Source organism: Stenella coeruleoalba (genome assembly GCF_951394435.1).
Source record: "Stenella coeruleoalba genome assembly, chromosome: 12".
NCBI lineage: Eukaryota > Metazoa > Chordata > Mammalia > Artiodactyla > Delphinidae > Stenella > Stenella coeruleoalba.
The window spans coordinates 59,664,586-59,677,815 of NC_137158.1; the positions used below are offsets into that span (position 1 = coordinate 59,664,586).

Genomic DNA, 13,230 nt, shown 5'->3' on the forward strand with positions numbered 1-13,230 from the left:
CATTATTTCAGAGCAGAATCTGATACATAGAGAAGAAATTTCATTCCACAGTATAAACAATGTGATCAATCTTGTAAAAAAGACAGACAAAACATATATATGAAAGAAATTAGAAACAATTATAAAGCACCATACAAATAAGTACGGAGGTAAAAATCACATATTAATGCTAAGAAAAGTGAAGTACAAGTACAGAGAAAATAATCAGAAAAAGCTTCTTAGAATTAATTCAAGCCAATACTTATCAGTTAAGTCATTTTAGATTAGCAAAAATACAGACATAAAGCACAGGGTCAGGTATTGGCAAGTCTTTCAAAAAGGACAATAACAAAAATGGCTTGAATGAAGGAGAAGCTTCTGCAGATATGGAGCTCCTGAGATGTATTATGAGACACAATTAGAGACTGTATGCTGTTGTTTTTGGTCAAGAGCAGAGTGCTGAAGACACCAGTTAAGGAAGGAAATGTGTCCAAGGGAGGTCAAGGTGAAGCAGGACTTGCTCCCTTCATCAGCTGATGCCTGCATCTCTTCTCAGTTCCATACACACCTGCTCTGTGCTTTCATTGGAAAGGGGCCCCAACATCCTAAGATCTGTGGCATGAAGGGACCCAGAGTCTGCTTGGTGACTTCCCTACTTGTCACAGAAATTTACCAGCCACCTGCATTTTTAAGAATGTTGGGAGGGGAGCAAAGAAGCTACGAGAAACACTGAGCAATTTTAAATCCCTTCAGGAGATACAACAAAAAAGGAGATTTTGTAAATGGTTCCACTTCATTTCTCCCATGTGAAATTATGATATGTACACTGAAAAAGTAATCACACCTAACAATGATTACTTTTTATATTGAATAATTAGGAAAAAAATACCTTGTAATCCACTCCTCCAATTATTTTCCGAACCAGTTTAAATGTTAAGGCCCAAAGCTGTGTTCTTTCCCATTCAAGTGTGTCAGAGTTTATCAGGGATTCACAAACCATCCTAGAAAAAAGCAATACCCATTCCAATTACAAGACAGAATTTTTGCAAGTTCTCTAATAGCCAAGGTCTGCGTACTTTGGATATTATATTTGCCACAGTAAGGTTTTTTTTTGGTCGCGTTGGGTCTTCATTGCTGTGCGTGGGTTTTCTCTAGTTGTGATGAGCAGGCTTCTCATTGCGGTGGCTTCTCTTCTTGCAGAGTACGGGCTCTAAGGCACATGGGCTCAGTAGTTGTCGTGCACGGGCTTAGATCTCCGTGGCATGTGGGATCTTCCCAGACCAGGGATTGAACCCATGTCCCCTGTATTGGCAGGCGGATTCTTAACCACTGTGCCACCAGGGAAGTCCCAGTAAGTATTTTTCATAAAGGTACATGTTACTCAAGCACACTTTCAAAAAATTACGTATAGTATTTTACATTTTTTACTTATATGAAAGACTAAACACAAAGTAGAACTAAATTATATTAATTACATTATATTTTTACTAGAAGGATATGTACCAAAAGCTATTGGTTAAATATTTACCAGTTTGTGGCAAACTGTATTTTTCCAAGATGGCTGCAAGAAGACTTTCGATCCCACATGCTCTTCTAAAATGTGACATTGATACTCCTCCCATGAAAAGTATCAGTGTCATTCTCTACCCCTCAACCTGGGCAGGCCTAATACTGGCAAATGGGATGCTGTATGACTTTCAAGGCAAGGTGATAAAGCTTCTGCCTAGCCCTCTTATGAATGCTTGCTCTTGGACTCCACTACGCTGTGAGAAAGTCCAGGTTACATGGAGAAGGCACATGTAGGTTCTGGCCAACAGTGCCAGCTGATGTCTCAGATGACAGCCAGGTATCATCCACCAGATATGAATGGGGAAACCTTTGTCATGACTCCAGTCATAGCCACTATCTGATTGCAATCACGAGACCTGAGAAAAAACTACATACTACCTGCCCAGTCAAGCACTATAATCGTGAATGTTAATAATAAAAGGATTATTATTGTTTTAAGCCACAAAGTATTGAAGTAATTCATCACACTGCAAAAGTAAACTGGAACCGACTGAGCAATTCCATTCCTGGGTATATAGCCAAAAAAACCAAAAACACTAAACTGAAAAGATACATGCACCCCAATGTTCACAGCAGGATTATTTACAATTGCCAAGATATGGAAGCAACCTAAGTGTCCCTCAACAGATGAATGGATAAAAAAGACATGCCATACATACACACACACACACACACACACACACACACACACACACAGTGGAATACTACTCATCAATAAAAAAAGAATGAAACTGTGTCATTTGCAACAACATGGATGGACTTGAAGGGTATTGTGCTAAGTGAAATAAGTCAGACAGAGAAAGACAAATACTGTATGATATCACTTATATGTAGAATCTAAAAAATATAATAAACAAACTAGTGAATATAACAAAAACAACAAAAGTTAACTGGAACAAGCTCATGAATGTGAGTGATTTTAGTCTCTGGACTGAAAGGCAAAGTCTGCCTGGTTTTGAGCACCGTAAGTATACAATTCTAAGAATACTGCATCCTAGAAATTAAAAATGAGATATTACAACGGATTACTTGTTGAGCCCAACTTCCTTCTTCATTCCCTCAACCAATTTCTAAACATTAATAAAAAAGAAAATTCTGGGCTTCCCTGGTGGCGCAGTGGTTAAGAATCCTCCTGCCAATACAGGGGACACGGGTTCGAGCCCTGGTCCGGGAAGATCCCACATGCTGCGGAGCAACTAAGTCCGTGCGCCACAACTACTGAGCCTGCGCTCCAGAGCCCATGAGCCACAACTATGGAGCCCGCGAGCCACAACTACTGAGCCCATGTGCCACAACTACTGAAGCCTGGGCGCCCTAGAGCCTGTGCTCCGCAGCAAGAGAAGCCACCGCAATGAGAAGCCCACGCACAGCAACGAAGAGTAGCCCCCACTCACCGCAACTAGAGGAAGCCCATGCACAGTAACAAAGACCCAATGCAGCCAAAATTAAAATAAATAAAATAAAATAAATACATTTATAAAAGAAAGAAAGAAAGAAAGAAAGAAAATTCTTTAGATTGCTCATATTCACCATTAAACATACCTGGGTGGAAGGAGACCAGTCTCGACCGCCATTGCTAAGCAGTCATAAAGAAAAGAAATTCTTTTAGGACTATGCTGGCCATGAATGAATTTAACAATCCACTGGATGCATTGCTCGTGAGATTCCTGGAAAATCAGAAAATGATTGTGCTTTAGGTCTAAACTTACATTTTGTAACTAACAAATAGCTAACAGTACCTGGGAGTATATCAAGACTATGAATGATATACTCCATTATAAATTCATAGATGAAAACAAATTCTAAAAAAAAAAACTGAAAAAATTCACATTTAGTACTTGAGTTATAGTAAGCTTAAAATCATACAATTATATAAACTTCCACCATTTTTACTACATGGCACCTCCAAAAAGAGTACGATTTTATTAACATATTCATGATCAATAGAAAACTCTAGCAAAGATTGTGTACGGCATTGTAAGCAGTGCCCTTACTGGCAGATATAAATATTCCTGTCACTGGGGGAAAAATCCACTATGAATTAGTACATCAGCCTCATGAGAATTTCGTGAGTCTAATCCCTAAGAGCCCAATGAGTTATGAATCTAATGACATATCCAATTTCTAGACTTGCAAAACTTTAAATCTGATACCAAAATGTAGTACCCAAATCACAGATTATCTTCTAGGATATCCTCAAGATGTCCTGCTCCTCTGTGCTACCACTGTCCCCGATACACACTTCTACTGTTGAACATATAATGCTGATTTAGAAATACTTATTTTCTTCCCAGCTCCTCCATTAGAATATAAAATTTTCGAAGACAAGGGCTGTGTCTTAACTCATAAAATGTTTAACGAATTATTAAAATATTAAAGTATGTCATAAAGATGTTCAACATCACTCAGAGAAATGCAAAAATAAAACCACACTGAAATAAAATTTCTCCTGTTTTTAGATTGGCAAAGATCAAAAAGTTCAAAGATCAAAAAGTAGATTAACATTCTATTATGAGGCTCTAGGGAACAGATACTCTTATACATTGCTATCGGGAGTATAAATTGGTAAAACCCTTATGGAAAGCTATTAGGCAATTTCTATAAAAACTACACATAGACATACCCTCTGACCCAGCAATACTATAAATTTATTCTGTGTCCCATGCATAAAACTGTTCATTATAGTATTATTTAAAGTGAAAAAAGGTAAGAAGCAACCTGTCAGTTGGTAGGAGACTGGTTAAATAAAGGAAGGTGCAGCCATATAATAGAACATTATGTTGCTATAAGAAAGCAAGAAAGGAAGGCAGAAGAAACTCTTAATGGATTGATGTAGAATTACTTTGAGAATTTAATATTAAGAGGAAAAAAGCAAGGTGTTAATGAACAGTGTACATGGCATATGAACATTCTATAAAAATGATTCTATGCATAAAACACTTCTAGGGGCTTCCCTGGTGGTGCAGTGGTTAAGAATCCACCTGCCAATGCAGAAGACATGGGTTCAAGCCCTGGTCGGGGAAGATCCCACATGCTGCAGAGCAATTAAGCCCCTGCACCACAACTACTAAGACTGTGCTCTAGAGCCCGCATACCACAAATACTGAAGCCTGTGCACCTAGAGCTCGTGCTCTGCAACAAGAGGAGCAACTGCAATGAGAAGCCCGTGCACCGCAACGAAAAGTAGCCCCTGCTCACTGCAACTAGAAAAACCCTGCACGCAGCAATGAAGACCCAATGCAGACCAAAATAAATAAATAAAATAAATGTATTAAAAAAAAAAGAGCGCTTCTAGAAGGAAACATGAACTGGGAATGCTGTTTGCTGACAGAAAAAGAAACAAGCAATTAGGCTAAGAAAGATGGAAGGCAGATTCATCATTGGGTCCAACCCTTTGCATTTTGTACCGTATGAATATATTATCTATTAAAAGATAATTAGGGTGCTTCCCTGGTGGCGCAGTGGCTAAGAATCCGCCTGCCAAAGCAGGGGACACGGGTTCGAGCCCTGGTCCAGGAAGTTCCCACAAGCCGTGGAGCAAGTAAGTGCGTGCGCCACAACTACTGGGCCTGCACTCTAGAGCTCACGGGCCAGAACTACTGAGCGCGTGTGCCACAACTCCTGAAGGCTGCGTGCCTAGAGCCCGTGCTCTGCAACAAGAGAAGCCGCCACAATGAGAAGCCCGCACGCCGCGACTAAGAGTAGCCCCCGCTCGCCGCAACTACAGGAAGTCCGCGCGCAGCAATGAAGACCCAACGCAGCCAAAAAATAAATAAAGAAAAAGAAAAACAATAATTAAAAGTAAAAGAAATTTAAAAAAACGAATGCATTGAAACTCTGTGATTCATGTCTGAGTAGCAAGTCGTGACCACCAGCAGCTCAAGTGCAAACAGTTCTCATTTTCCTACCAAAATGCACCACGAGAAGATAAGGTACTACTGGACTATGAGCTCTTTAAGGATCACACACTTTGTCTTTTTCAAGGCTGCATTTTCTGGTGAATGTTCTCTGTTACTAAGTTTTACTGCTCCTTTCCTCAATTTTATTATATCTTTGTACCCTTATTGTGGCATCTTTGTATCAATGCTGGGCCAGTTTCCAGTTCCTAAGAATGGAAAATTTTATCCATTACACTCCCTAACACAGCTGTTTAGAAGTACACCAAATAAATCAGCATAGGATCAAAATGGTTTTATATAATCTAACTTGGGAGAGATTTATAAAAACAACTCACTGTGCTGTCGTCAACCTGATTTTTCAATACAGATTCTCTACTGGAAGAATACAAATTGAAACAAATGGAAATCAGAATTGACAAATAAAAGATGATGACAATTTTATTTCTCCTTTTCCAGAAAGACCTTAACAGCAACATCAAAGAAAATGTGAAAAAAGAAAGGGTCAAAATTCATCAGCTGAGTGTATTAAAAATGCAGAGCTCACCTGAGAAAGACCACCCCAAAACTGTCTGAAGGCCCCCAGACAGCTAATTAGTTTTGTTTTTTCATCTTCAGGGGTGTCCATAAACATGCTAAAAAACAAAGATAGCATTATTTGCCACTAGTTTTAAAAAGGTAATTCAACATAATCAGAATAGTGGATCTTAAAAACCTCTAAAACAGACCTAAATAAAATCTTACAAAGATACACTCAGGTAAAAAACACAAAAATCTGCCATGCATATACTCACCCAGGGAAAGCCTCTTCTATAATTTCCGTTTTCTGTTAAAAAAAAAAAAGTAAACGACGTGAATTTTGTTTTTTTAAAAAGAGAGGGGGAGGGGCGTGCCCGAGCAAAATAATACAATGCAACAAGGGCAAGTCACCTTAATCAGCAACGCGCAGAAACAAACAATACCTGCCTGCTTGGCCTGTAACAAAGGGTGTTGTGGATTTCAAAGGAGACTTGGAATTGGACAGCAGTTTGAGAACTGCTCAACCGTTGCACACATACACGGTTTCACAACAAAGAAGAGATGGAGGAGAGGTTGCCCAGGCCAGGTTTCATGAGTCGTTGCCCGCGAGCCACCCCCTCTCCCAGCCATCGTCCTGGATCCCTGGCCGTTCCACTCACCACCACCTCCTCAAAAATGCTCTGCAGTTGCGTCTCCATCTGGACCATCTCCCCCGCCTTCCTTGGACACCAGGCGCGCTGCCCGGGTCAGACCCGAGATCCGGCAATGGAGGGGCAGAGGGCCGCAGATGCCTGTAGAAAACCTCAGCTCGCCGGGGTCAGTTTCTTCCCCAAGCGCCCAGCTGAGTCCGTCCCCTGTTTCTTGCGGGGCCCAGCAAACAACCGGAAGCTGCACGGCCCAGCAAACAACCGGAAGCTGCACGGAAGCCGGATCGCTGGGTGTCCGCTGATTACGAAACCCGTAGAAACCAGGGACACAGTCAGATGGTTCCGCCTGTGGAGAAGTGCGGCGCGCGAGCCAGACGAGAGCGCCCCTAAGTGGAACCTCGAGCCTAAGTCACCCCGAGGCCCGGTCTACAGACCGCCACTTCGCGGCTGAAGCGGGAATTGCTTCCTGCTTGGTGCTGATGCTTTTGCACGGCGGGAAGAAAACAAGCTTGAGACCCAGGGGCTAGAGCCTGCTGGAAATGCTCCTCTTGCGACCTGGGGCAACCTGATGTCTACGAGCTGCTGACCTTCTAGGACTCCGTCAGCAGCCTGAAGCCAGGAGTTGAAAGCTCACTTTTCTAGACGACAGGGACAATGCCTTCTCGACTATGGTAACCTCAGTGCCTTGCAGAGTGCCAGAAGCACAGCAGGCTTTCAATGAAGGTTGAAAAGGTGAATGAACGCATCACTACTGATTTTTAATTAAAATAATCGAATAATAATATATACTGTTTTCAGTTATGATCATCAAAAATAATAATATTTATCAATTACTAAATACATATAGCCTCTTTGGTGGTGGGTAGGGATGGAGAAGGGTGGCAAAGAGGAAGGTTGATTCAGTGGCATGGTCGGAGCAGATACACTGAGTGGTGTGCCCCCCACCGCTGTATTCTTTGAAGCGTAAGTTGACATTTTTGTGGAAACTTGCTCTCATTCTTCAAGCTGATTTAGGTGTCTCTTCTTTGTCTTCATATAACACTTTTGTGTGTAAGTAGTAGAGGACTTCATTTATGGAATATTTATCTACCGTTCCCTCAGTGCTAGACACGGTGATAGGTATTCACTGAACTGTATTACAGAGTGTATTTTGCAGAATATCTGAGCTATTATAGAAGGGTGACAGAGCCAGAATTATTAAAATCCAAGTACCCTAGCAACCTATTGTTCTTTTTTGTATGCTAAACAGATTATTTTATTGTGGATTGTCTTCAACCAGATTCACTTCTAAGACAGCTTTCATTTACTAGCAGATTTCCACGTTTCGGCTCTGTTTCGAAATTGGTATATTCTCTCTTTTTTTAAACATCTTTATTGGAGTATAATTGTTTTACAATGGTGTGTTAGTTTCTGCTTTATAACAAAGTGAATCTGCTATACATATACATATATCCCCATATCTCCTCCCTCTTGTATCTCCCTCCCACCCTCCACCCTCCCTACCCCACCCCTCTAGGTGGTCTCAAAGCACCGAGCTGATCTCCCTGTGCCATGCGGCTGCTTCCCACTAGCTATCTGTTTTACATTCGGTAGTGTATATATATCCAGGCCACTCTCTCACTTCGTCCCAGCTTACCCTTCCTCCTCCCCGTATCCTCAACTCCATTCTCTAGTCTGTGTCTTTATTCCTGTCCTGCCCCTAGGTTCTTCAGAGAAATCGGTATATTCTCAGCAAATGCCGGCTACTCTTGATATTGGCCAGGGCTTGTACAATTAAGTAGGTAAAATGGTCAGGTAAGAATTATTTGTCATAACCAAATACAAAGTAATTTTTATATTATGCTTGCTGATGCTCTATTCACTGAATAAAAGTTGACCATCCATTTCTAGACCTTCTTCAAGTGTTTCCCCCCAAGTCATGTTTTTAAATTGACGTATAATTTGTATACAGTGAAATGCATATTTTAAATATAGAGCTCCATGAATTTTGACAAATGTTGACACTTGTTTAACTACTACCTCAGGCAAGATATAGAATATTTCTATCTTCCCAGAAAGTTCTTAGAGTCCTTTTGCAGCCAATCCCCCTCCCAGAGGCAAACACTGGTTTAATTTAAGTAATCATTAATTAGTTTGCATGTTCTCAAAGTTTATATAATTGGATTCACACAGTATTTACTATTTGTGTCTAACTTCTTTCACACAACTTTGTATTTTGAGATCTATCCATGTATATCATTCCATCGTATGAATATACCACAGATTATTTTTCAATTCACCTGTTGATGGATATTTACATTTTCAGTTTTGACTACTACAAATAAAGTTGCTATGAACATTCTGAAACAAGCCTCTTTGTAGACATATATTATTTTTCTAAGAGCAGAATTTTGGAGTCATATAGTAAGTATATGCTTAACTTTATAAGAAGTTGGCAAACAGTTCTCCAAAATGGTTTTTACTCTTTTTACACTCTGATACTACAAATTTGTGTGGTTTCTAATTGCTCTACATCCTTGTCAGCATTTAGTGTTGTCAATCTTTTTACTTTTAGCCATTCCAATGGGTGTGGATTTTCCTAGTGACTAATGATGTTGATTTTTAAAAAAATGTGTATCTTATAAGCTTTTCAGATATCTCTCATGAAGGGTCTGTTTAAGTCTTTTGCTTGCTATTAATCAGGTGATTTCTTATATATACATTTATTTGTAGGAGTACTTATATATTCTGTATACAAGTCTTTTATCAAATCCATGCATGGTGAACGTTTTCTCTCTGTTTTGGCTTGCTTTTTCATTTTTAAAATGATGTCTTTGATTAGCAGAAAATTTTAATTTTGATGAAGTCCAATTTATTATGTTTAAATTTTATGGTTATTGTTTTAAGTAGCCTATGAAATCTTTATCTACCCTAAGGTCATGGAGCTATCCTCCAATGTTTTCTTCTAAGAACTAAGCTTTATAGTTAATATAGATAGTGTAGATATATAGCTCAAGTATTTACATCTATGATTCATCTTTAATTAGTTTTTGTAGGTGGGGTGCATGTGTGTGTATGTGTTAGGGTGGGGCAGGGCTCTCTCCTCCTTGTTTCCAGAGGGATCATGGCTGCTGCCTAGGGCTGAGTTGCTCAGCTGCCACCCTGATGGGCCTAGAGAACAGAGCCTCAAGCTGAAGAGAATTATTCTTGAGCCTTAAAGTCTAATGGAATTTTCCCTGCCAGGTCTCAGACTCGCCTGGGACCCATGTGACCCCTTCTTTTTGACTTCTTCTTTTGGAACAGGAATGCTGGTCTCACCAGTGTATTTTGAAGCAGATAATTTGTTTTGTAGTTTCACGTGTTCATAGAAAGGAATTTTGCCAAAGGATGAATCATACCTCTAGTTTCGTCCATTTGTTCCATCACCGTTTGTTGAAATTACCCTTCTTTCTTCATTGCATTGTCTTGTATTAGTCTGGGTCTCTTTTTAGACTCTCTATTCTGTTCTTTTGATCTATTTGTCTATCCTTATGCCAATATCATATTGTCTCAATTGCTGTAGCTAATTAGTAAGTCTTGAAGTAAGGTAGCTTAAGTTCTCCAAATTTATTTTTTAAGCTTATTTTGGTTATTCTAAATCCTTTGCATTTCCATATAAATTTTAAAATCAGCTTGTCCATTTTGATAAAAAAATACTGAGATTTTTATTGGGATTAAATTGAATCTATAGTGTAATTTGGAGATAATTGATACCTAAGCAATATTAAATCTTTTAGTCCACAAACAGGGTTGATCTCTCCATTTATTTAGTCTTCTTTTATTTCTTTCAGCAATCTTTTATAGTTTTCAGTGTGCAGATATTACATATCTTCTGTTAAATTTAATCTTATGTATTTTATATGCATTTTGGGCGGATGGTATTTCAAGTAGCATTTTAAAAATTCTGTTTTCCAGTTGTTTATTGCTAACATATAGAAATACAATTGCTCTTTGGATATTGGTCATTAATCCTGCGACCTTGCTCAATTCACTTTTTAGTTCTAGTAGTTTTTTATAGAACCCTTAGAATCGTCTCTGTCCACAATTCGTTGTCTGTAAATAGGACAGTTTTACTTCTTCCTTTTCAACTTACTTCTTCCTTTATTTCTGTTTCATGCTTTACTGTATTGGCTAGGACCTTCAGCAGTACAATGTTGAATAGAAGTGGTGAGAACACACACCTTTGCCAAGTTCTTGATCTTAGGGGGAAAACAGCCTTTCATAAAGTCTGATGCTAGCTGTAGGTTTTTCACTGATTTTCATTATCATTTCATTGATACCGTTTGTCAGATTGAGGAAGTTCTTTTCTATTCCTAGTTTACTGGAAGTTTTTATCATGAATAGATATTGGACCTTGTCAAATGTTTCTCTGCCTCTATTGAGTTTTTTCAGTTTTACTCTGTTAATGTGATGGGTTTAATTGATGGGGTTTTGAATTGTGGGAGAAGGGAATTTCCCCCTCTTTTTCCTCTTAGTTCTTTTGAATGGCAATTAAAATGACATAAGGCAGATTAACAGGAGAAAATCAAATTTATTACATATATACAGGGAACCCTCATAAGCATAAAGAATTCCAAAGGCAGTAAGGCAAGATGAGGTATATTTATTATTCTGGACTGGAGAGAAGGAGGTAGGGGTCTGGGACTTCAGAGGGACATAAGGCATTCACAGGAAGATGAAAAGAATTAATATTTGGTAAGCATATGTTTGCTAGGCCATCTAGGGACAGCGGAACACAGATAGGACTTTGATCTAACTAGCCTTGGTAGGTTCCTCCCTGTCTACCACACCTAGTTCATACTTTACTATAGTATCCATGGTGTTGACTCCTTCCTCAGACAGGTCTTCTATCATAAATTCTTTTAGACAATAAATAGGGGAAGGTTCAAAGGTTCTTCCTGAGCCTTTTCAGCATGCCAGAGTGGCACATCTTGGGGCAGCCTACCCTGAACCCCATCAAAATGCTAAACCAATTTTGCTTCCATGGGATACATGCTATTCGGTCATGATATATATTTTCTATATATTCCTTTCTATATATTTCTGGATTCTATCTGCTAATATTTTATTGAGATTTTATTTTTTTTTTCATATGCTACTATCATCGCCAGCTCCTAACAAAACATGCCTTTTTTTGAATAATCAACTTTAACTAGTGAAGAAAACTGCTGGAAGTCATAGGCCTCCAAAAGCCCTTTAACTTTTTTTTGTTTTGAAGGCTGTGGAATACCTCGTACAGCTGAACTCGTGTCGTTCACTTGCTAGGTGACGAGCTAATAATTCTCCTGTCGTGGCTTTGACCTGGCAGATATCTAGTTCCCTAACATTTGTAATAAGTATATACAACACAATATGCCCTTGTTACCACGTAAGAGCTTCTAACAACCTGAAATGAAAGCATTCCAATTTCCTGCTGCAGAGTAGCTTCAAGAGTTAGGCTGAGTGTATTAATTTGCTAGGGCTGCCGTAACAATAGAAACTGGCTGGCTTAAACAATAGAAATGTACTTTCTCACAATTCTGGAGGTACATTTCACAATAGAAATGTACTTTCTCACAATTCTGAGATCAAGGTGCTAGAAATTTGAGATCAAGGTTTTCTATTTTACTCAATAAGTCAAAATCCATTATTATCATTATTTATTTTGATAAATATATAAGAAATATTTATGATTCATAAATTTATCAGTTGGTTGGTTTCTTCGGAGGCCTTTCTCCTTGGCTTGCAGACGGCTGTCTTCTCCCTGTGTCTTCACATGGTGTTCCCTCTGTGCATGTCTGTGGCGAATTTCCTCTTCTTATAATGACACCAGTCATATTGGATTAGGGCCCACCATTATGACCTCATTTTAACTTAATTACCTCTTTATTTGGACCCTCTGTCCAAATAAATTACATCTTCAACATGTGAATTTGGAGGCATACAGTTCAGCCTCAAAACTCCTTCCTCTGGGCCCCCAAATGCACGTCCTTCTAGCATGCAAAATACATTCAGCCCGTTACAACAGCTCTCAAATCTTAACCATTCCAGCATCAGTTCCAAGTCCAAACTCTCGTCTAAATATCCTCTAAATCAGGTATAGGTGCTTCAGGTGTGAGGCATTCTGAGGTAAAATTCCCCTTCAGCTATGAGGCTGTGAAACCAGATCTGCTTCCAAAGCACAATGATAGGACAGATAGGACAAGCCTAGGATATACATTCCCATTCCAAAAGGGAAAAATTGAAAAGAATAAAGGGGTCACAAGTTCCAAGCAACTCTGAAATCCAGCTGGGCAATTTCCACTAGATTTTGAGGCTTGAGAAGATCCTTTTCGGTTTGATTATTTGCTCTGTCCTCTAGGATGGGTGTGTGTGTGGGTGGTGGCTCGGTGGAGCTTGTAGGCACCTAAGTGGCGTGACGTGGGCATCCAAGCATGGGAGGGGTGGTGGTGAGGTTGAGAGGCTGGTTGCATACAGGGGAGTTTATCAAATAAGCAGAAATAGTAAGTTCAGTGAAAGTCTGGTTTCACACTGTGGGAGAAGGGGAATACATATGTGGAAAGAGAAAACTAGGATGAACCCTATAGTGCTTGATTGAAATTGGATATTTTGATATGAACTCA

General features: G+C 39.4%; 1 protein-coding gene across 2 annotated transcripts in view; it reads right to left on the reverse strand.

Annotated features, from left to right (window-relative positions):
* Positions 1–6,891, reverse strand: part of MED23 (mediator complex subunit 23) — a 42,559-nt gene extending 35,668 nt beyond the window's left edge. Inside the window, exons 1-5 of one of the 2 annotated variants that reach the window (XM_079939942.1) lie at positions 6,623–6,891; positions 6,239–6,270; positions 5,992–6,079; positions 3,091–3,215; positions 869–980 (exon numbers count right to left, since the gene is read on the reverse strand). In XM_079939942.1, the coding sequence (XP_079796068.1) occupies positions 869–980; positions 3,091–3,215; positions 5,992–6,079; positions 6,239–6,270; positions 6,623–6,670 (405 nt within the window). In that variant the 5' untranslated portion in view covers positions 6,671–6,891. The remainder of the gene's footprint in view (positions 1–868; positions 981–3,090; positions 3,216–5,991; positions 6,080–6,238; positions 6,271–6,622) is intronic. The other variant, XM_079939943.1, reaches the window with a different exon arrangement.
* Positions 6,892–13,230: the final 6,339 nt, after the last annotated feature.